General features: G+C 39.1%; 1 protein-coding gene across 1 annotated transcript in view; it reads left to right on the forward strand.

Annotated features, from left to right (window-relative positions):
• Nucleotides 1-710: 710 nt before the first annotated feature.
• The window catches only part of FGF12 (fibroblast growth factor 12), a 571,216-nt gene continuing 546,175 nt past the window's right edge, over nt 711-25,751 (forward strand). Inside the window, exon 1 of the mRNA XM_077754376.1 lies at nt 711-848. Within this exon, the coding sequence (XP_077610502.1) occupies nt 836-848 (13 nt within the window). The 5' untranslated portion in view covers nt 711-835. The remainder of the gene's footprint in view (nt 849-25,751) is intronic.

Here is a 25,751-nt window from a genome sequence, read left to right on the forward strand (position 1 = left end):
ATGCAAAGAGAAATATAAAGTCAGGGGAAGTGGGTAGAGGAAGGGGAAGCATACATCTAGAAAGTTACTGCAGCAACTAGGAAGAGAACCCCAAATTGTGACTGCTAAATAGGATTCATAAATCTCCTCTTCTCTCCCTTCTGCTTCTGAATAAAGCCATACCCAGCTCAGAGACCCTAGCCTCCTCTAAGGCTTCCGTAATCCATCCTGGAAAATCGTAAGCAACTGATGAACGATCCCAATCCAATCCATTTTCTAGTTAGCAAAGGAAAATCCGGTCCGGCGTTTATTTTTAGCAGCGCTTCCCAGTGACCGAATGCTACAGCTCCTCAGCTGGGATAACTGAGGACCGTATTGGGGAGAGCGGCGAAGGGGGGCGGGGGAGCGGGAGGCGGTGAAAAGGGGAGGGGGGACGCCCTGCGCATGCGTGCCAGCGCCCATGCAAATCTGCTGTACATCCAGAGAGCGAAGTGGGATGATCTGTCACTACACCTGCAGCACCACGCTCGGAGGACAGCTCCAGCTCTCCGCTTCCAGACCCAGGAAAAAAAAAAAAAAAAAAAAAGAGAAAAAATTNGGGCACCATGCATGCAATTCAATACCAGATACGCGTCGCAACCCATCCCCTGTAGAGGCAATCTGCTGCTGCTAAGTGTCCTTTGGTGCCTGATTGCAGCTTCAAGGTTTAAGAAATCCCATCTTTCAGGAAGCCTGAGGGGAAGGAAGGAAGTACGGGCGAAATCATCAGATTGGCTTCCCAGATTTGGGAATCTGAAGCGGGCCCACATCTTCCGGCCAACTTCCATTGAACTTCCAGCACTCGAAAGGGACCGAAATGGAGAGCAAAGGTATGTGGTTGTCCCCATCGGGGGACTTCCCGCTGCATGTGCGTGTGGCCAGGGCAGTCCTCAGCGAGGGGACTGCAGTGCTCGGGGAGCGAGCATCATACTAGGTCGATAGGAGGAGATGCTATGTCCGTTGCAGCACCAGGGGAGTGTAGCAGGAAGGCGACTTCTTTTTAACTCCCACAGCTTGGAAGACAGTGTTTAATACTCCATCAGTTGCTNTCTGTAGAATGGATGGGCTCAAATAAATATATTTCCTTTGCTTTAGGATTGCTGACAGGCATGTTTGTATCTGATATACAGTAATGCATTGCTATTAAAAAATGTTTGGATTTCTTCACCCCCACCCCATAAAGATGGTATTTCTGGGCGTGTATGACCACATCCTCCTGCATTTTGAATATATATCAGCAGAGAAATTGGGTCTATTTGAAACAGTGTGCGTTAGAACTGACCTCTAAGGAGAACAGTGTATCAGAGTACTGCTTGGCTCCCAGCGTGATGCATTTACTAGTTCTGGACATGTATATATTAATATTCTCCTCATAAGCAAATCTGCGTACTATACACATACAAACTGGTAAATGAACTATAAAAATCAACTTGTGATGCCATATTTAACAAACAAAATGACCATTACAATTGTAAGGCTGATTATCCTTCGGGTTTAACTCCATCTATGCAGGTTTCTTCCTTCTCCTCCTCCTCACCCCTTCCTCCTCCTCCTTCTCCTCCTCCTCTTCCTCCTCCTCCTCCTCCCCCTTAAAACACCCACCAGGTTGCAAGAACCTTGAGTGATGTGGACAGATATCCAGTTGGAATATTGGATGCATTTAATTCTGGTGAAATCAGAAGAAATGATGTCAACTTTTATGAAACTATATTCATTACCCAGAACTCGAGAAGCTATATTTGAAACAAGGTTTTATTTTTAAACCCGGAATGTCAGTCATCGTGGCAATGTGCTCAGATCGGGGAATGGTGGGGGTTACCTATTTCTGAGCTGGTTAGTAAAGACAGAGTGTCGAAAGATAGCAGGTGTATGTTCAGTAAAGTATTTTAAGCATTTAATTAGAAGAGTTAAGTATTTGAACCTAGAAGAGTGTTTACAGTATGAAAAGAACTGAATTAACATGGATATAGACGAGTTGGCAATTTTCAAATTAGGCAAATTATCCTTATGGTTTGCTGATGGGCATTTCTATGATCAATAATGATGTACGTACATGGGAGACTCCATATCTCTTACATAGGTGAGACATATATTTATTAACTCTTGTGTAACCCGTTTTTAAATGAGAAGCCAGTTTTAACTCCTAGAGATCTGTGATATTCTAGTTGATTATTCATGGAACTTAAGTTAACAACAGAGTCTCATTTTAGTCTAAAGCAGTTTTTTTGCACTTAGATGACACCTGCTATTTGGTTATTAAACTTTGTTATTTGGCAAGGGTTCTGAGTAACACTTTTGCTTCCAATTTATACACTAATTCTTGATCCATCATATACAGAAGATGTATTTCCTAGCAATTGTTTTTTTATTTCCTTTCTTTGCCCATAAAATATGCTACATGTCACTCAAAGTTCCAGGTGGTTTATATCTCAGGTTGATAACAGTAGTGTTCTAGCTATTAAGTACTGCCAGTCTGGGGAATTTGGAATGGAGAAAGAGTCTCAGAAATTTATCTGAGAAGAATCAGGCCAGAAGTTGTATGCCAATACACACTGCAGTGATACAGTCATGATTCACAGCCCTGACCCAAAGACAGTAAAGAATTTTGCCTTTATTGTGGTCATTTTGCAGTGGTATCATAATTACCTCAGGCAAAAGACACATTGAAAGTCCTTTTGCATTTAGTTCTTAGACTTCCTTTAAAAATAACAAAATTGCCAGGTAGGGATCTTGTTAAGAATGGCTAATTACTTACACATTAGCCTCACTTTCTAAGTTGAGGCAAATGGCACAGCTAACAATGGTAGCTGACTTGAAATTTTTATTATAGAAGAGTAAAAAAGAGTACATTAAAAGAAGTATATCCAGATCTCATTCTCATTGGTGAGAATTCATACTTTATGCTCTCATGCGCAAACTTCCTCCCTCAGCGGATTTAAATCTAATTCTAGGAAGACATTCTCAAATGTAAGTACATATAATTTTGTTTTCTATTAGAAACTCTTTTAACATAGATTCAAAGAGTGTTATTGCATGATTCAGTTGAGGGTTCAAGAGTTCTTCATTCCAGAAAAAAAATCTAACGGCCCAATTAATCTTGACTCTTGTTGCCAGCATTTGACAACCTTCCTCAGAACACTGTCTAGAGTCTGCAGCAGAACATCAGTTTACAAATAGGATAAACATTTCTTTTCTTCCTTATTGCTTTGCATCACTTCCTATCATCCAGGGTAAGGAGGAGAGGAAAAGAAATCGATTGACCTAGCAATCAGTCATGGTCTAATTTCAGTGATTTTTATGCACCATGATAATTAATATTGCCTCAAAGATTTCGGTTGGTGCACAGTGTGACCGGCTTTGACAGAATTTGTGCCTTGCTGTGGTTCACAAACTTTGCTGCACGTTAGAATCATCTGGTATGCTTTTTAAACACCCTCGTACCTGGCCAAACCCATACCACTGCCATCAGAATGTTGAAGTGTAAGAGAGGCACAGGTATTTTTTGAAAGATGCTAGGTGCAGCAATGTTTAGGCAGCACTCATTTAGATTCTTGATAATCACCATGTGATTTGAAGACTAGCTTTTTAGAACTGCAGAATCTGGATTTTTATTCTAGGCATCCTGGACCAGAATCAAATTTTTAACAACATCCCCAGGTAATGTGCATGCACATTAAAGTTTGAGAAGCATTGATTTAGAGTGAGGAAAGAGGTTCTCTGTCTCTCTCTCTCATCTTCTTTTCCCCCTTTTCTGCCTGCATCACACCTTCTCTTTGTCTAGTTAGGTTCTAAACCTCAGGCTGGCATATTAGAAACACCTGTGGAGCATTTAAAGCATAAAGATGCTTAGGGCACACCTCTAGACATTCTGATTTAATTGGTTCTGGGATGGAAGGTAGATATGTTAGAAAAGCTCCACAGTGATGCCAATAGCTAGCCAGAATTAACCGCCAGTCTAGGTCCTTGCTACTCAAGGTATGGCCCATAGACAAGAGGCATTAACATCATCTGGGAACTTGTTAGAAATGCATAGCCCCAGGCCCTACCCTAGACTTACTGAACCAAATATGCATTTCAGTAAAATCCGCTGGTCATTCGCATGCACATTAAAGTGGGAGAAGCACTGGTCTAGATCTTAGGGAACCGATTGCATCTAAGACTGCCACCTCCGTACAGAGGATGTGATATCCTCTAATCAGCACGGAGGCTCCTGGATATGTGGTCATGTTATAGGTCTTTTGATTGCTTTCGGAAAGAATGGGAATGAGATGCAAAAGAAATTGCTTGTTTTACGGTTAGATCAGAAAATGGACTCACTTTTAAATACCCCCTCTGCTCTTCCTCAAGCCATTTAACTTTCAACCCCTGATTGTCTTTAAACATTTATTCTGTAGGTCCATTCTGAGCTTCTGACAATGTCCTGGTATTAAACCAGGGTGGTGTGATATTAGACTGCTTAAATCAAGGTATTTCTTAGAGTGAATATTGCCTCAACCTCTTCCCTTAGACCTATGGCCCTGTTTAACTCCTTTGAGATTTATTTGATGTGCCCCTCACTCCATAAAATCTTCCCTGAACTCCCTCGCATCTAATTGGTATTTTGTTGGCATACTTTATGTGACCTAAGGATTGTTTGTCCCCCACATAATGCATTTCCTACAATCAACATTGTAATCTTTGTGTTCTTTAAACGAGTTTTATTGAATAGCTGCTATATTCTCAATGTGCCTGTTTCTGAGGCTGTAAAAGAAAATTAAGATGCAATCCCTAATCTTAAAGATCTCCTTCTCATGTCTCCACTAATAGATTAACCTTCCTGCGGGCATCATCTGAACCTCTAACACTCCTGCAGCTACCCAGATACCCACTTCTGATAAAACGTTTTTCTTTACCATAGCAGGGGCTCTGGTTACATATGTTGACTTGAAGGGCCTGACTTAGTTTACCATGCCAAGCTCATCTGCCAATCCAGTAGATAGTAAATCAGGAGAGGTGAAAGATGTTTGGTTACCAGAAACATCATTTTGATTCCAGAACATAGAAGGCAGTAACCTGACCTGCTTTCTCTGTAGAGAACTGCACATGTATTCCCAGTGAAGATTCAACTCTGCTCTGGGTTTCACATCAACCATTAGAGTTGAACCAGGGGCATGAACCAATATAGTTAAGGCATAGAACAGTCATTTCTCTGAAGCCAGAGCGGTTCACTCTGCAGGAGAGAAAGAAAATGTGTATGTAGTAACTAGAATAGCAGATCTGGGAAGTGATTTTAAGAAAAGCTATTTTGTGCTTAAAAAAAAAAATCCCAAACTCTGAGGTCTGAGGCCATTGTGGTGGGATAAGTAAAGTATAATGCAGTAAAAAACAGAACAATAGAATACGCATTGGGCATGAGTTCCCTGTTACTACCGCAGCTCTAATAGGTAACCTTGGGTAAACCATTTCTCTCTCTGAGTCTCATATGAGTGTTAAATTTTAAAGGGAGTTCAGCTCATTGAATTCAAAATGTTTACTTAGGTGCTGGGGATATAAATAGGGCATTGACTTGCCCTCTAGAAGCTTCCTTTCTAGAGATACATGAATAGGCTCAAGGCTATTGATTTCCAACCTCGTATGTCTTTTCCTTATTCATTTTTCAGAGTTCTAGTGGTTGCCCAGAGGCTAGAATATAAAGTCTTACAGTGATTAATGGCCTCTATAGGGACACTTAACATTCCACAGTAGTAGTGCCTACCATTTGTTCCTTTTGGGTTTATCTAAACAAAATTACTGTGTGGGGAAAACATCTGAACTCAAGTTAAATATCTATTCTAAAAGCGGTTCTGCCTGACTAGCTACCTTGCCAGTAACCTATTGTCTGATTTAGGTGCTTAATGTGAGGTTTGTTAGCATGAGGAATGAGTCTGGAGGTGGGTAATGGGGCCGTCCCCTTATCTCTGGCTCTGTATGCCTTAAATTTTTTTTTTTAACTGTTTTAAATTTTTGAGACAGAGAGAGACAGAGCATGAGCTGGGGAGGGGCAGAGAGAGAGGGAGACACAGAATCTGAAACAGGCTCCAGGCTCTGAGCTGTCAGCACAGAGCCTGATGCGGGGCTCGAACCCACGGACTGCGAGATCATGACCTGAACCCAAGTCGGATGTTTAACCAACTGAGCCACCCAGGTGCCCCTCTGTATGCCTTTAAGCTTTTGAAGTACTGACCCTATTAGGTATGCTATTTTGTACCCATTAAATGGACCAATAGTGATAAATTGGATTTTTTGACTTGTCATATTTTAACAGCCATAAATAACATTCATGAGACACTTGGTATTCTTTCACAGGGCTTTTAATACATATCATCTCCCTTCAAACCCTGTGATTAGGAATTTTAACTTCATTTTATAGATAACAAAAACAGGCTCAGAAAGACTAAGTGACTTAGGCAACTCATCTTTGTTTCTCTGTAAAATAAGAATTGTGCCCACCCCAAACCCCGCACTATAATATCATGATTATGAAATTAAAGTCACACCAATAAAGCATGTAGAGTTCTTTAGAATCATCCATAGTCCTTTGTTATTATTAGATGTGTTTGTCTTTTCCCTAGAATGTGAGATCCTGGAGGGAAGGAATTGGTCCCTCGCTATCCATTGTAGTTTTAGCAGCAAGTACGTCACATAGATACACAACAAATCATCCCCGTTGATTTCTGCAAAGGCTTTAATTTACTAACAGGGATTTCTTTTGTGCTTATTCTACATTTCTATAGTACCTCCTTGAACACCTGAATTTGCATCTATTTTGCTAGGACTTAGTTGTGAGGCAGTTATATAACATCCTGTGGGTTTTGGGATGGAGATAGATTTGGGTGAGTATTACACCTTGAATGGGTTTAAAATACAGACTAAAATCTGATGACTAATAGCATTCTCCATCAGGGGTGTGCATCAGAATCATTGGGTATGCACGGTACACGGTACTGGGATATTTAAGAAGCACCTCAGATGGTTAGGTTGTGCATTCTCAACTATGAATCAATAGATAAGCCATGGTGGGTGGTTAATATGAAAATATAACGTATACCTGAGTCACTTATCAGGAACACTACAGGACTCCCACCGCCTGGATCTTGACTCTTGTTATCTTTAGTGTTAAGAGAGGGACACATAGACAAGAGACCTAATTCCTGTACCATAGGTTTGGGATAGAAAATAGGTCAATAGATGGTGAGCGTCTGAGGCTAAGGCACATCGCTTCCCCCAATATCTTCATCTCTGCATTAGCATCTTTGCGCTCAGAACATGGTGGATTTTTTTCGAGGATCTGTGTCTATAGTTCTAATTTTAGTTTGCTCTTCTCTCCAGTTAGTTTTTCAAACAATCTCTGTGTCTTTGTCTTTGGGAATGTGGGACTCCCACCCCAGAGGAGGCCATGGGTTTGCTCCTGTGATAAACTGGCTGTACCGTGGAAGAAGTCCCACCTGTTGCTCTTCCACAGATCCTTTTCCTTTTCCCCTTCTTTACAAATCATATACTGGCTTCCTAACTGAAACAAACCTAATCACTGGTGATTCAGAGAACGCAGATAATTGAAAGTGGGCTTTAAACTCTGCAAAAGAAGGAAAGGCAGCTGCTATTTTGTGGTTAGGGTTTTGACGCTCTCTCCTCATTGTGGACTGCCATTAGCCTGAGAAGCAGCCCAAAGGGACTGGACTGCAAAAAATCAAACTCAGAAGCTTTTACGAGCCATTCAGAAGATACCTAAACATATCAGATTCCCTTAACGAGAAGGTAAGAGGAAGCAGCAATGCCAATCTGCCAATAATGTGTCCATCTCTTCCTACCCCATTCATTCTTACATTTATCACCCGTATGAAATGGTTTTTCTTGAATCCTCAAATCCTGATAACATTCAAACAGGTCGAGCAAACCTCAACACAGGGCAAATTGGGACATTCTTTTTCAATGTTTCAGAAACCAAAAACCTAGGTATGTTTCTGGCTTCAAAAAAAAAAATGACATAATCATTCTCATTGTTAAAATCTGGAAAGTTTAAAATTAAATTATTCAAGCAGTGTTCTCCTAAGGCACTTCTTTCATTTCAAAATATTTTTTAACATTTCTAGTTCTATTTAAAATTGAATTTGACTTTCTTCTTTTTCTCTTCTGGGATTTAAAGGAGAAATATTTGCTATGTGTCAAGAGAAAGGTTACCACGTAAATCACACTTTAGTTGCATGTCTACAAATGATTTAAAAGGAGATGACACAGGTACTTTTTACCTGTGGACTTTGCATTGACATCAGCGTAAAGAAGCCAAGTGATAATGCTCATAGAGCAAAACCCTGAATAATACTGAGTCAAGGGAGAGAAGCAAAGCAATTTTAAAACAAGACAGTTGGTTGATTTATTTAATAAGCAGTATATATTGATTATGTAGTGTGTGTTCAGATTCTCTAAGGTTGAAGTTTTCAAACTGGAGCGTGCACAGTAGTGGGGTTGCAAACTGGTATGGTTCACTGAGGTACGGAAAACATTCTTCACGTCGGATGAAATAAAACTAAAGCCATGAAACAGACTCTTCACGACGGAGAACAAACTGGGGGTTGATGGAGGGAGGTGAGCAGGGAATGGGTTAAATAGGTGGGGGGGGATTCAGGAGGGCACTTGTGATGAGCACTGAGTGTTGTATGTAAGCGATGAATCACTGTGTTGCACACCTGACACTAATATTATAGTATATTAACTATCTTGACACAACCAATCAATCAAGTACTTTGATTAAAAAAAACACAGCAAAACTACTATTGGACTAGATGCTAGGAAACCTCGATTCAGGTTCTAGCCCCTGTATTCAATGGTGGAAACTGGGGAACCTCTCTTCCTTCTCTCTTGGGCTCGGTGTCCTAAGCCTTTATTTATTTATTTATTTTTTAACTCTATTTGCCTATTGATTTCTATTTTCTTATTACAGAGAAACTGCATTTTCAGCTACTTCGTATTCTTCCTTTACTTGATGCTTTTTAGATTTGACGTCTACGGAAAATAAAACGGGGTGGTCATAACTACCACATTAATTTTTAAGGTCACACTGTAGGTCTGAGCTAGCTTTTCAATACTGTGAGTTGGGTGATTCACATTGCTGGGTCTATAACTGAGTTGAGCAATTAATTTGGTTCCAAGTGATAAAGGAGTAGGATGAGGAGGTCAGTTGCTACTTGGTTGGCGTTTGTAGATTGCATGTTTATAACCACATACAGGCCCGGGTAGGGGCTGCAGGGGGCCTTGTGGTGGCAAAGACCCTGGCTTTGGGTCTGAAGTCTTGGATTTGAGTCCTGATTCCTGCCCCAACTTTTAATACAAGTTTGAGCTGGTTAGTTCCTTTCTCTGTTCTTGTTTCTTCATCTGTGAAACAAGGGTGGATTCGAGGCAAGATGCATTTCAGCTCTGGGATTGTCAGAACCAGCATTTGTGAGGTATTTGGGAAGGTACTACAGCAGATAAATTCTGTTTAAGGATTTATGGTTGGTGCCTTGGTCTCCTATTTCTTTGGCTATCTGAGTGACATTTGCTCAACAGATTGTATGTTATGATTTTTTTTTTTTACCCTCACATGTGTCTTCTTTACAATTAAGATTTGTTTATAAATCAGTCATATGTGAAGTTGATTTCGTAGATATATTTTCTCCTTTCTCCCAACCTAACCAGCACCTCACCCCTAAAGCAAGGAAAGACAAACAGAATAATGCCAAGAAATCCAAGTGCTGAGAGTTTTACTGACATAATAGAAGGAGATTTGATTTTCTTGTAGCCTTCAATCAGCAGTAATATATCATTAAAAAATAATTGCTCTCAGTCCTTCAGTCTTCAGACAATTAAAAAACCAATAACTATCTCTTCTGATGTTTGATTGGCTACAGATCATTTCAGATAGAAGGTACATTTTCACTTCCAGATGAAAGTTATCCAAAGGCTAAGAGTTTCATGGTTAATAAGCTGAATTTCTTGAATGTACAAAGAATGAAATATAGTGATGAGGTGGAAATATAACATCATTAACATGTTTCTGAACATGAGTTACAAACAGAAAATATTTGTGATATGATGATCATTATAAAAAACAGTGATGTGGTTATATGTACTGATTTAATGTAAAATTTGCTAAAAGTGGCAATCTTTGGGTAATGTTGATTAGATTATGAATGGGTTCTCCCCTCCCCCATTTTCAAAACTTTCACCAATATCTAAGTTTTTATTGTTAATAACACATAGGTACATTAGGTATTGGGCTCAGTGATACACTCTTAAACAAATATACTCAAACTGAACTCAAGTGGATCTCTCCATGCTTTGTGGTTTTATGCTTTGTTCATGTGAGACATTGAAAGGAATTTTGAAGAGATAATTGCCTTTTGAAATAATGTTAATGTAGCTTTTGCTATGTACCATATATGTGTAAAACACAATATATGTGTTTTACATATATTGACTCATTTAATCCTAATAACAATCCAGGGAGTCAGGCACTATTGTTATTCCTATTTTAGGGAGTAAAAAAGAAAAACCAAACAAACAGGGAGAGACTGTAAGTAACTTGCCCAGCTCACAGCAGACTGGCTTCATCCTCTGTCCGTGAGTTTAACCCCTACAGAATGTCTCAGGGATATTTCGCTCTAGTGTGGTAAATCAGTTAACCTTCTGTTGTTATTGAAAACTAGCCCAACTGTGCACACGCATGTTAAGTGTGTACATTTCATTACGTTTTAGGATGCCTGATCTCTGTAGGGTCAGTCTCCCCCAAGCCCTGGCCCAGTGAGAGCAGACTTGGGAAATTACTAGAAGTTCCTGCCTGGTATTAGGTGGGTATGAGAAAGAGCCCTCTGCTCTTGTGTGCCTTCTGTTGACTTCTTAACCCAACAGCTTAACTAAGCATGAGGTTACAACTTCCATTTTTTATTTTTATCTCACCTCAAATAGCTGTCCTGCTTATCTGGGAAGCTCAGTGGTAGGGTAGAAAGATTATAAGACTTGAAATCAGGGGCGCCTGGGTGGCTCAGTTCATTGAGTGTTCGACTTCAGCCCAGGTCATGATCTCGTGGTTCATGAGTTTATGCCCCGCATCGGGCTCTGTGCCGACAGCTCAGAGCCTGGAGCCTGCTTCAGATTCTGTATCTCCCTCTCTCTCTGACCTTTCCCTGCTCATGTTCTACCTCTCTATCTCTCTCTCAAGAATAAATCAATATTAAAAAAAGAGAGAGACTTGCAATCAGGCATACAACTAGCAACTTGTTAATACCTATGCCTTGAGCAGAATCTATCTCTGTGTCTTTGCCTTCTCATTTGTACAATGGCTCTTTCAAAATTAATGGGACAAGGAAAGAAAAAGAAAATATATATAAAGAACCAAGTCTAAAATGAGTAGGCACTAATAACAGCTGTTGCTGTGGAGGTTATTATTTGATCCTTAGGCTTACTCCTTCCTCTGTTCCTGCATGGGGCTGGATTCTTTTCTCAAACTCCCAATTATTATGTTAGCTTTGTTCCACAGAACTAGGTGCGGCTTTTGGTGTCCTTCATGCCACATGGACACTCCTGATACATGACAGGATCCCTACTTGATGCTGGAAGCTGCTGCCTTTCTTACCCTTAATGACACATTCCTTCCTTCCCCGTCATTCCCCTCCTCCTCCCTTGACATGAGCTGTGATGGATCTAGAACTGGTTCCATTCCTCCTCACTCTTCTTTAGGCTGCTCACCTTGCTGCCCTGAGTGGTTTTCTCCTTTCTCCTGCCTAATTCCCATCCACTCATTTTTCTTTGGGTGGAGCCACCAGAATGCCATGCAACGTGGTATGGCACTGTTCCAAGCTGTAGTTTTTAGGACATAGTGTTTATATCATGCTATAAAAATTAAAGAGTAGTGACGCCAATTGGTTAATCCATTGATCTGATTGATCAGAATTTTACTAATTTGTCCCCATTGTCTGACCTAAAATGAAGTCGTTTCCTCAGCTTGTGTAGACAGCCTAGTCTAAAGTTCTCTTGTCCTTTATTACTGAATATAGAAATAAATGTGTATTTTGCTCATATTAGAGGAATGTCAGAATAAGTGGTCATGTGTAGCATTCTCATGAGGAAAACCTATAGCTTAAAAGAGTAAGTGGGATTATGTCTAGAAAAACACCCCAATATAATCACACTGGTTAGTTAGTTAATACAAAGTTGTTATTAATAATGTAAACAAATAATACATGTATACAAATAATCTATGTTTGGATGTATCCATTTATCCATTTCTCTGTGCCATGAACATTGGGATTAAAAATGGAGGGGGAGCCTGGGTGGCTCAGTCAGTTAAGCGTCTGACTTCAGCTCAGGTCATGATCTCACAGTTCATGAGTTCAAGCCCCGTGTCAAACCCCTGTCTGGGCTGACAGCTCGGAGCCTGGAATCTGCTTCAGATTCTGTGTCTCCCTCTCTCTCTCTGCCCCTCCCCCACTTCTGCATACACACACATACACACTCTCTCTCTCTCTCAAAAATAAACATTTTTAAAAAATGGAAAAAAGTCTGTTTCTGACCTCACAAAGACCTCATAGACGAACTTTTGAAGGTAGACACAAACAGGAATCTGGGAAGAGCTGACAGCTGGCAATGCATGTGAAAATTTAGACTAAATTTTAAGTTTACTCTTAATATCATATCTTCTGTGTGGATTGCTCTGGCTAGGTGTTATAGGACAGGGACCCATGATTATTACAAGGTTATACCCTTTGCTGTTACACCAGATATAGAAATATAATCCATGGGGATACAGACAGGGGAGTTGGCACTTGAGATTGGTCTTGCAGAAGGGACGGAAGTGAAATATTGGAAAACTATTCCAGACTGATGGAATAGCATACACAATGATATGGTACAACTTAGAAAACATTAAGTGGTGAGTTAATTCATTCATCTAGCAAATAGTTGTTATGCTGGATAATGTTACAGGATACTGTTACTGTACTGAATATAGCAGTGACAAGACAAAGTCCCCACGCTCACGAAGCAGGTAGGTCTGGGGACAGGATACAGTGAATGATGAATCATGAAAGATTAGAGGAAATTGTGGAGGCCTGTTACAAATTACATAATGTAGGTGATGATAACTTGCATTTCAAAAACATTAATTAATATAATTATCTTTAAAAATTAGATTCCCAGGGCTTTTAGAGTATAATTCTCCTTGCAAAGCTTCAGTTACTCCCTTGCTTTTCAAGAAAACATCCACTTTACAAAGCAAGGCATACCTTTAAGCACGCTGCCATGGCCAGGGAAGATACTGTGATCTAGTATTTCAGTCTATGACTTTTGCCAATCTCTGATGCTGAGCCACTTTCCTAAGCTAATGGAACAGTGAATTTCACTTCTGTTCCCTTGTGCTCTCAATCCCCTGAAATGTTTGCATTGCAAATTGTAAATTGGTATTTAGGAGAAAGGTCCAGAGATTCATTTTGAAATGTGTCAGGTTCAAAAACCATACCCTGAAGGTCTATAAATTATGATCAAGTCTCAGAATTATGATTATAGGGCAAAAATGACACAAGTAAAAATATACATGTATTTTGCAACTATGTTCTATCAGACTCTTCAAACTCCCCTACTCTCTTAATATATGAAGACTCATGTAAGAAATATGTTTGACTTCAACCTTACCATCACTCTTTCAATGACATATTTTGTTTTTCTAGCTATTTTTCTTTAGGGAAGATAAGGAAATTAAAAAGAGCAGTATCCGAACCCAGATTCTGTTTTTTATTTTTGTCTGTACATTTCCTAGGTGAAGAAATTGGACTAGGTTCCTAATCTCCCTAGCTGTAGATTTTATCATCCATATAATGGAGATAAAAACAGTATCTATTAAAGGAACTGTTTTGAGGATTAAATGAGATAACGTATTCAAGTGATTACTACACTGCCTCACATATAGTAAGGACTCAACAAAACATAGCTATGATAATTAAGTATCTCAAAACTGCCTCATTATAACCTCTGGCACAAAATCATAGCCATGGCTTTTGCTGAGTCTGATGGATTCATGTTTGCTTAATTATTTAAATGAATTCCAAGCATAATATTCCAGTCTGAACTTTTAGTTGTAACTCAACATAGAGCTGTAAAATACAGTAACCCCTCAAAGATACCACTTTTGGATCAAAGTCTTCAAACCATTCCAGGAAGGCCCTTCCTGTCTAACTGGACAGCAATAATCAATGATTGAAATCTAGACTACCGTCTTGTATAGGGAAGGTCTCATCCTGGCTGGTGAAAGATTTATTAACAAGATTTTGAAATTGAAGGTCAGCAGATGATTTTCATCTAATAGCCATAAGGAGCCGTTAGACAGATGGCAAGGACAGCCTTGTCTTTTCTCTGAGCAACCTCTTTTGATCTTGACTGGCCGTTGAATCATGTCTCGGTGAGGGTGTTGGGAACACACTGCAACCTCCTATGATACTCATTCCTTTAAGAATGTTTCTAGAACAAGAGAGTCATAAAGACAGTCCCTCATGAATAAAATTTGAGGCGATTTCTTCCTTTGCTTTTTGTTTTTGCTTGGTATTTTTGTCACAGTTCTAGAAAGCATATTATCCAAGATAGTTTCTTGTCTCCTCCCACATGTTTTTCTCTCCAGAAGCAATCACTTTCAACTCTGACATTTATCCTCATATTCTACATAACATAATATTCTTGCTGCCTCTCAATTTCTCAGATCTATTGTTGATGTCCCATGATGGAGATGAACTTTCCGTCTCTTTTCATGATCACATTCTTACCCCTACAGGTGTCCTTTCGGCCCGCCATCTCTCCAAAGCTGTTACTTCATTACTTTGGTTAGATCAGTATTTATTAAAAATTTTTTAAAAATAATTTTTATTTATTTCTGAGAGAGAGAGGCAACATGATCAGGGGAGGAGCAGAGAGAGAGGGAGACACAGAATCTGAAACAGGCTCCAGGCTCTGAGCTAGCTGTCAACACAGAGCCCGACGTGGGGCTCGAACCCACAAACCGTGGGATCATGAGCTGAGCTGAATTCAGATGGTTAACCGACTGAGCCACCCAGGTGCCCCTGGTTAGGTCAGTATTTAGTCGTTACATTATTATGACCTTGTAAATACTTTTTATGACTAACCAAGATAAACTTCCTTTCCACTTAAGATTTTAGGTTTTTTTCTGTGATTGATAGCTGTCTTGTTTTTTGATTGCTCGGTTGTCAGTATACTTTTCACTATTTAACTACAAGTCTCTGAGAGTGTTCTGAATCGCGTCTCAAGACACACAGTCATACAGATATTCTATCAAGGTCATCTTCTTGAAGTGGTCTCTCTCAGAACTTTTTGAATTGATTCTTCTATACCTGCTCTTTTCCTCTGATGCCCTGTGCATGGGTTTGACTCTGGAATCTTCCTTTCCATCACCGTGGACAATCTGTACAGATCTCTATGCTTAGATCTCTTGTTCTCCTGTATCCTCTGTATTCTTCACTCCCTTATTTTTGGGGAATAAATTTTCCAGTGGCTCCCTGAAAAAAAAAAGATATATAGTAGTTAAACTTGCAATATCTGAAATATCTTTACAATATCTGAAAATACCTTCATTCTTTCCTCATATTTGAATAATAATTTGATTAGGTATAGAAATGTAGTTTGAAAATAATTTTCCTTCTGAATCAAATGGCACCACTATAATGTCTTTTCCCTGTTTCACTTTTGTTGTTCTGGCCTGATGCCATTCTGATTCTTTATTTTTTTTAACATGGCTGATTTTTTTCTCTTTGAAAACTTACAGGATCTATTCTTTACCCCTGAGTTCTGAAAATTTATGAAGATGTGCCTTGTTGTTTAATATTTATCCATTAGGCTGGGCACTTAGGAGGCTTCTTTACGTTCATATTCTTAACATCCAGAAAACTACTGAATATATTTTTTCTGGGTAATTTCCTCTTCTGTCCCTTTTCATTCTCCTCCTTTGTTATTGTTTGATTTCAGCTTTTTGGAAATCTTATTACTGATGTACTGATATCCTGAATTTCTTATTTTGTGTTTTTGTTTTTTATATATTTTATCTTTTATTTTCCATCCCTTCTGCATTTTCCCCTACTTTCCAGGTGATAGACTCAATTTTATCTTTTAATCTTTCTGTTAATTATTTTTTAAATTTCTGATATCAGACTTTTAGTTCCAAGATCCTTGTTGCTTTTCTTTGAATGCTTGATTTTATATTATGCTGCTTTGTTTCACTGAGGCAGTATTTTCTAATACTTTGTTAAGGATAGTAATGATAACTTTTAAAGAAGTTCTCCTCTCCTTCTATAGCCGTTGTTTCCAGTTAGCTCTTTTTTTTTTTTAATTGCTTGCTTTAAATTTTCTCTTTCATGCTAGAGACTTTTTATCAAAAAAAGTTTGGTTTCCTCTTCATAGTTAAGAGTTGGTGTGATTGGGGGGGGGGCTGAAAAGGTGACTGGAAGGAAGCTCTGTGCACATGGATGGGCTTATTGAAATGATCTCAAATGTAGGGCAATCACAGTGGGCTTCTCACTGTGGAAGTACTTCTTTAATTTCTTATCAGTATTTCTTTAATTTGCCTCTTAACACTTACAAGTTCCTCAAAGATTTTGTCTCCTGACTGGATGACAAAGATGTGGCTGCTGGAATTATGTGGGTCTCAGCAATCAGCATATACATATCCAGTTGATCTCCCAGTTCTCCACGTGGTTCTACCCATTGTATGGGGAGCTTCTGTTTTATTTTCCACAAAGAATAAATCTCCAGTCTTCTACGGGGATTGGAGAGGGCAGGTGTCTGGATGCCCAATGTTTAGGAAAAGGTTTGAGGTTATAATTCCTTGTTAAAAACAAACTTCACCAGAACTAGATATTTTACCCCACATCCCATTCACCTTATTTCTCGACAAACCGGTGATACCATGTCTGAACTTTTGAAGATTCTGTAGTCTCAGTTTGGTTGCTTACTGTCTTTCTGCATGGCTGACTTAGAATTCAGCTTTCTAGGTCTGCTAAATCCTTTATATCTTCATTAGCTGGTTTTCTATTTCTCAAGTTGTTGTGATCTTGTCTCATGTTTGCTCCATCTTCATAGATGTCTCTCTCTCTCTCTCTCTCTCTCTCTCTCTCACAAACACACACACACACATATTTATTGTACTTTTATTGGTGTTTCAAGTAGGAATGAAAGTAAAAGCTTGTGTTCATTTTCCCCATCTTTAGCCAGAAGTCTCTTTACTTGTAAAAGGTGCTCTTGCAGAAAGATAATCTCAGCTCGGAGATGCTGGAAACAGCGTTCTGTAGAATTTTCGCAGTGCCCTGGCGGGTTCCTCCTTTTTATCCAACATACTTAGAGTGTCAGACATCAGAGTCATGAAAGTAGTCTTCTTATGAGAAAATAACATGTAAGTACCTTAAAAGAATTACAAGATTAAGAGGGTTACCAAGATCATGACTAAATTATTTTTTAAGTTGCTTTGACATAGTAATTCATTTCTTCTTCCACTACTTGGGCATATATTGGACACTCATTCTGAGTCATGCACTGCTGGGCATTGAAAAACATTGAATAAGAGATAGTATGTGACCTTGTAAACCTTCCACACTAGCATGGAAGATAGACCCCATTGCTCAAGATGCAATATGGTCAATGCTGTAATGGAGTTATTAACAAGTGGTAGAGAGTCTAAGGAGTGGGATCGAGTAAGTCCGCCCTCAAATTCATGGTTGGAAATGTGTTTCAGCTCTCACAGTTCAAGCGATAATTTCCAGAAAAATCCTCTTGCCAATTCATAACTGGCAAAGTTACTAACTTTCCAGCACTGTAAAGAGTCTTTATGGTCAGAAGAGACTTTAAAATTCATTTTTACCTTCTTCATTTTACCTGGAAAAACTGAGGCTCAGAGAAAAAAGGCTCAGTCCTGATGAAGTTGAGACTCAAACTCTTATTTCTTGATTTCCATACTAAATTTCTATCCACTAACTCCTATTGATGCCCTACCCTCTCTATAAACATGATTAATTTTTTTTAATTGGTGGCTCTAAGTTTCAAAGATATGGAAGTGTCAGTTTTGAAAACTCCTGAGGATTTCTTTTACAAGGAGGGCACTTATTGGGATGAGCACTGGATGTTATATGGAAACCAACTTGACAATAAACTATAAAAGAAAAATAAAATAAAATAATTTCAGTAAAAATAAATAAATAAATAAATAAAACTTGGGGAAAAAAACCCCAAAAACAAAAGAGCATTTCAAATGAAGGAGCTCTGCTTTGGACATAAGTACAAAACTCCAAACTCTTTCATGTAATGTTAGAGAGGCAGAAGGCTTGGAGTTGTCATTATTTCCTTTGAAAGCAGAGTCACAGGTTTTAAACTGGAAGAACAGGGCTCTTTTAATTTGCACAGAGTAATATGGATTGAATTTGAAGTCACTTACCACATTCAGGGATGACTTCCCAAACAAAGCCCTGGTGATGCTATTTTGCAACATATTTTTGAGAGTTTTCCATGTTTACATTGTCTCAAAAGCACACAACAGATGTATAAACATAGAATTTAAACATTTTGGAGAGGCGGAGAATGTTGTCTTCAGTGAACGCTTCAGAATGTAATGCATTCTGTTAAATTTATGGTTTCGTAACTTAATTAACTATTAGCAAGTGGTGTGTTGTGGGGAAGCGAAGGCCTATACAATATATTGCTCAATAGTCAGTTCTTTATCAGCAGTGTGATACTAACAATAATTACATCACTCATTAAAAACAAAACACCACAACTTGAAAGGGATCTTATATTATCTTCCCAAAGGACATTAACTTTTTATATATACAACTAATTAGATTGTAATTTTCTCAGTGAAGTTTGTCTTGCTCCTCCTTTGCTGGGAAAAGTCTTTCCTTCCTCTGGCCCTCTGAATGTTCCCACAGTGTTGATTTCTTTCTACACCATAGTTTCTTTGAGTACATGTCCAAGCTTGTCATCTAGGCTGTAAGCAATGTGAAGGCAAAGTTTATGTCTTTCTTCTTTGTTATTCCAGTAATTTCACACATATTAAATATACAATAGAGAGTTGGCTGAATAAATAAAAATAGAAAGCCCTTGATACATAATATTTACTTATTTGATTTTCATAATGGTTTTCATCATATCCTGGGTGTAAAAAGTAGCTGAAGACTCAAAACTGACACACACATAGCTCATAGCCTCCACTGCCCCTTATTTCTTTTTTGAATGGTACTCAGATTTCACCCTGAGCTTAGATCTAGCCTCTGTGTAATGGGTCAAAGAACTGTGACTCAACTTCCAGTTGCCAGTGGGGGAGAACTCTCAGTCTTCATCCTTTGAACACCTGGTTAGGCATAAAAACTTCCTCCACCACCTTGTTAGAAGCATTTTTTCCAGGCATTTTTCTTTTTAAAGTTTAATTACTTATTTTGAAGGAGAGAGAGAGAGAGAGAGACAGACAGACAGACATACAGACAGCACAGGGGAGGGGCAAAGAGAAAGAGGGAGGTTCCCAAGCAGGCTGTGAGTGCAGCACCCAATGGGGGCTCGAACTCACAGCCATGAGATCATGACTTGAGCTGAAATCAAGAGTTGGATACTTAACCAACTGAGCCACTAAGTCTCAGTTTTTAAAAAGAGAAACAAAACAGTGTCTTCTCTGCCCTTCTCATCCTGTACGGTGGGCAGTGGCATGATTCATTATTTTCTGTGCATGTGGTTTGTCATCAGTCCTGGGTCCCCTTCCTCCTGTTGGGGCCAGGATGTGCTGCTCCTGTCAGCTCCCACGAAGACTGTTCTGGACACTTCCTCACATTCTACTTCTTCTTCTTCTTCTTCTTTTTTTTTTTAATGTTTTATTTATTTCTAGGAGAGAGAGAGACAGCGTGAGCAGGGGAGAGTCAGAGAGAGAGGGAGTCACAGACCGAAACAGGCTCCAGGCTCCGAGCTGGCAGTCAGCACAGAGCCCGACGCGGGGCTCGAACCCACGAACCGCGAGATCATGACCCAAGCGAAAGTCGGACGCTTAACCGACTAAGCCACCCAGGCGCCCCCCTCACATTCTACTTCGTGTCCTTCATTACAGTCCTGACCTCAGTGACTCTCTCTTGAGGTACAGATTGTTCTTCGCAGACCTTTTGTGAGTGCCACCAAAGAGACTTCTGTATTGGTTCAAAAGGGTGGCCACGACTATCGTAACATGTTTTTCAAGATACCCCAGGATTTCTACTTTTTGGAGGGTTGAGGATGGAGGCATTGTAGTTCCTTCGGCTTAAAAGCAGGGGCTAAATAAGAGGTAATGAAGACCTTCCTTGTCCAAGTCTAAATCACTTTGCTGGACGTGCATTTTGGTGGCTGTGCTGTCCTTTTCCTCAATTCATCTATTACCTTTGCATGGGTTATTCATCTGGTTAGTGTTAAAATTCCTTCAAATTCAGCCTTTATTTATTTATTTATTTATTTATTTATTTTCCACAAAGGTTTCACAAGGTTACTGAGTCAGGCCCTTTAGAATTGTGGCTTTGTAGGGTACAGGTGAGGATCATAATGGAATCATTCTTTTTCTTTGATTGCATCTGTGGAGTGGAGATTGCTATGAATTCATGTATGAAGAATTAAATTTGTAGTAAGAAAGTGTGCATTCAGATTTAGCTGTGTGACCTTGGATATATCACTTTACCTTTCTGCCTTTCTGGGCCTTAGTATTGTAAATGGGAATAAATCCTGTCTCTGAGGTTGTGAAAGGATTCAAGGAGAGTGAGTGTATGCAAAGTGCTTTGTAAAGTATATAGTACTGTATAAAAGCAAGTTGTTATTAATGGAGGTCTGACTATTCCCAATTGTTTCTGCTTGGTCGGTTAGTTCTGGATGAATAAATCGGAGAGGACAGGAAGGAAACAATACTGAGCTAGGAGTCGGGTGATCTGGAGTCCCTCCTGGTATTCAGCTCTCAGTCACTGACTTGATGTGACCTTGGCAAAGTCACTTTACCTCATGCACTTATGTTGCGTCACTGGTAATATGAGGTGGGCTAAAGAAATGATGATCTAGGTACTCTTCTCCAGTTTAAAAAAGTCAAGGGTGCTTTTTGAGTCTAGCTAATAAAACGATGATCTCTTTAGGAATGTCATGATGTTTATGTTATTAAATCAGAAGCCTTACCAATTGTGAACCCAAATAATGTAATTTTTAAAAATTTTTTAATGTTTTATTTTTTAGAGAGAGATAGAGACAGCATGAGCAGGGGAGGGTCAGAGAGAGAGGGAGACACAGAATCTGAAGACAGACTCCAGGCTCTGAGCTAGCTGTCAGCACAGAGCCCGATGCAGGACTCAAACCCACGAACCATGAGATCATGGCGTGAGCCGAAGTCAGATGCGTAACTGACTGAGCCACCCAGGCACCCCTCAATGTATTTTAAATGTATTTTTTAAGGAATTATTTTACAGAAAATGCCAAAGCTTAATTTCTTTTTAAAAATTTATTTTGAACGTTTATTTATTTTTGAAAAAGAGAAGAGACAGACCACAGGTGGGGGAGGGGCAGAGAGAGAGGGAGACACAGAATCCAAAGTAGGCTCCAGGCTTTGAGCTGTCAGCACAAAGCCCGATGCAGGACTTGAACTCACTGAACCAAGTTGGACCCTCAAGAAACTGAGCCACCCAGGCACTCCACCAAAGGCACCCCACCCCTTTTTGGTGCTTTCTTTCTTTCTTTTTTTTTTTTTTTAAAGGTTTTATTTATTTCTAGGAGAGAGAGAGGGAGTCACAGACTGAAACAGGCTCCAGGCTCTGAGCTGGCAGTCAGCACAGAGCCCGACGCGGGGCTCGAACCCACGAACCGCGAGATCATGACCTAAGCGAAAGTCGGACGCTTAACCGACTAAGCCACCCAGGCGCCCCTGGTGCTTTCTTTCTTAAGCACCAAAAAGAAACTGATGGAATCTCCTATCCACTGAATGTTACTATTGTAGTCTGGGAGGAATGTGTATGTATATAAAGATAAGGCTAAATATTAACAAGTGAAATTCTGTATGAGAAATCAATGATGTCCACAATGCCTAAAGCCCATTTTGTTGTGCATGCTCTACTAGCTTTACTTTTTTGTCCTTCATTCAGCCAAAAAATTTATTGAGTATCTGTGAAAAATCTGCACTATGCTAAACACTGTAGATTCGCAAGCGAGTAAGGTAATCCTATTAGAAAGGATCTGGCGTAGAGAAGAGCATGTGTTAAAAATGATGAGAGATGAAACAAGTTTCCAAAAGTTCAGGATAAGGAGAGTTTAATTTTTCTGAGGAGACCGAGGGAAGGTAAAAAATATAGCATCTCTAAAACACTTTGTAGATTATAAATGTTTTCCCATGTACTATCATGTTTAAATATTGTATAGACTTTGACAGATTTGGAACAAGATAACATCTTTTGGAAGTCACTGTGAAATCCTCTGAAAGTCCTGAAGCCTAAGGAATGTAGAGGAAATACATGTTTTTAAACATGTAAAAATACATGTGATTTTAAACAACATAATACATGGTTGTTTAAAAAATTAAGGTGGAGAGCCACATTGTTATGGTGAATTTATCTAATACTTGCAGCACATTGGTTTGTGATCTCAAAACCAGAAGAAACCTTAGTTCAATTATCTCACTTTACAGATAATGAATACATTATCTGTAACTTTTTTTTAAAAAAAAGTTATTTTAACGAGTTATTTAACTGGTCTCCTGGACCAGTGTCTGCCCCCAGACTACAGACCAGAGTCTGTTTAAAGATTGCAGCCCGTAGACCTACATTTGATATGAGAGATTCCTAAAATGGTCTCAGTCTCTGTTTTGCTGTTCACACAACATTTTTCCATGAATACCTTTTAAAATAATCAATGCCATGTTCAAAGTTACATGTGTGATGCTAATATTTCGAGGAAGAGTGTGACTCCTTTGTGGCACCATATGCTTTTAATAATGTATCTGCTCAAGTAGGATAAGTGACTTACACTCATAAAATGAGGAAATATGGTGCTGAGAAGGCATTCCTTCCTCTCTGCCTCATATTCCATGACAAATCTTTAAATAATGAAATATTTCTTTTTATTATGATGCTATAGGAATTTGCTTAGGTTTGTTTTATTGCAAAGTAAAATTCACATTTTATTTTATCTCAGCACATTAAATATAGCAACCCTTAAATTTCAGTAACTGTGGCTATAATTTATTTTATTTAAAGAAGTATAATGGCCTGGGTTTGTGATTATGATCTTTGGTTCTATATTCTCTGGATATTGTTAAAGCTTTGTGTCCGTTTTCAGAACTTGCAGTTTAGAAGACTCTAGTAAAAAGAGAAGAGAGTATGCATATGAAATGAACACCTTAATGATAGGGTAAGGAATTGAAGTTCCTTAACCTGAAAAAGGGAGAGCTCAGGAAATGTGCTAATTACTACTCTTAGCTTCAAAGTGATTTTCAGGGGAGCACTGCTGTTTCCCCTTGCACCCAGAAAGGAGAGATTTGGTTCTGTGTTAGTGGTGATGGGGCATAGCAAGGATTCGGGGCACTCTTGCTGCACCTTAGCTCATTACCCAAGCCAGGAATTCATGACCATTGAGTTTTACATTACCCTTTTTTGTGTCTAAGTAAAATGATCTCTCAAATTACCTTTAAGTTCTCTTGTTACTTTTGGGGTCAAAGAGATTCAAACCGATTTCTTCTGCAATAAAAATAATTAGGGACCATGAAATAACCGAATCAAAGGATGTAGGATGTGTCTCGCCGACCCATCATGCTACGGAGGCGGAACCAGTAATCTAGAAGGAGTGAGTGGTAAAGGGAGACCTTACAGCAAGATCTTACTGTGTTTAGGCTCTTTCATCTCTCTGCTCTTCCAAATACTTGACTTCATTATCTGACATGTAATGGATTTGCTTGGTCATTACTTAAAATTAAAGTAGTAATTGGGATGGAAGGTCAAGCTCAAGATAAATTGGGAAATGTAACTCTTTCCAAGTATTGCAAGTGATGGCTTATTCTGTCAGATCAGTGGCTTTCTGCCAGGATGGCTGAGGAAGAATAGATTTGTTGATGGTAGATGATTAGCAGTTAGAAATTATGGAAGATTTGACATGCGTCCTAGATCCTTGTGCTCTACTCTTAGAAGCTAGAAATAAATGTGTGCACCTCACCACAACTGAGCAGTTATTACTTGGAATTCTGCACACCCAGCAGTGGTATTAATATCCCACCAGGTATAGCTTTCTGAGAGCTGTGATCACCACTGACACAGTTCTTTCCTGTGACTTCAAATTGTGAATGAAAGGAAAGGACAATGAGGTTCAAACCAATTTCCTTGCTGTAGAAAGCACCAATATATAACAAAACAGTAACGTTCCAAATGGCATGACTGTTATTTTTTCCAACCCCTCATCTGCATTTAAAACCTGAATCCAGAATAAAAAAAAGATATGGCTGATATTTGGCAGTAGGTAAGGATAAGAAACCAGAAATGAGAAGGGAGGAAAAATCATTTGAAAGTTACACATGTGTTATGTGATTTCATGGGGAGATGGTGATGGCATGTTTTTTTTTTAATGTTTATTCATTTATTTTTGAGAGAGAGAGAATGAGCAGGGGTGGGGCAGAGAGAGAGGGAGAGACAGAGAGAGAATCTCAAGCAGGCTCCATGCTGTCAGAGCAGAGCGCAACGGAGATCATGATCTGAGCTGAAACCAAGAGTCAGATGCTTAACCAACTGCTACCCAGGTGCCCTAATTTCTTTGATCTCTTGAGGACTATTTTTTAAAAATGTTTATTTATTTTGAGCTGGGCAATGGCAGAGAGAGACAGACACAGAGACAGAGAGATAGAGAGACAGAGAGAGAATCCTAAGCACGAACTGTGAGATCATGACCTGAGATTGTTGGTAGATTTTAAAGAACTCTATAAATCTTCAGACAGGATGAGGGAAGATATCTCTCTCATGACACATAATGATCTTTACAGCATTAATATAAAAGACTTTTCCTGAAAGGGATTCATATCTAAAAGACTGGAGAACAATATGATAAGCATTCTGAGAGGCTTAGAATCTGGTGACCACAACTCAGGTCTTCTCTGTAGTACGTGTGGTTTTTCTTTGTAAACTGAGAGTGACTCTCACCTTTTGGGGAAAGATGAAAAAAAAAGTGATAAGATCTCTGTTGATATTTGATCATCTTTGGCAAGTATCTAATCCTTTCAAATCTTCAGAGAACCAAAGGTAAATTGTAGAACTGGTAGGAATGTTAGAATTCATCATTCATGCTCAATGGAGGAAAGCAATCTATCTTTTGGATTAATATTAAACTTCTCATTAAATTTTTGTCTCTTCTATCCTTGCTCTTGGTAGTAAGTAAGCTCTCCTGGAGCCAAAGTCTATGTTTAGTAACCCTTATGGCCTTCAGGGATAATAACAGCTAATACTCAGTAAATATTTTTGATATTATTGCTGTGTATGAAGGCACTGTGATTTTAATGTTTATTATTACAGAAGGTTGGTGGTTGGAAGACGCTTAAGAATCTGGTGTAATTCCTATATTTTGCAGTGCAAACTGAATGTAGAAAGAGGACAATAAACACTTTATGAATCTATATAGCTGCAGACCATAAACCAAACTTAACTATACAAGCTTTATTTATCTCCCAGTCCAGAACACTAAATTCTAAA

The sequence above is a fragment of the Crocuta crocuta genome, unplaced genomic scaffold, assembly GCF_008692635.1.
Source record: "Crocuta crocuta isolate KB4526 unplaced genomic scaffold, BGI_CrCroc_1.0 scaffold70, whole genome shotgun sequence".
Taxonomy (NCBI): Eukaryota; Metazoa; Chordata; class Mammalia; order Carnivora; family Hyaenidae; genus Crocuta; species Crocuta crocuta.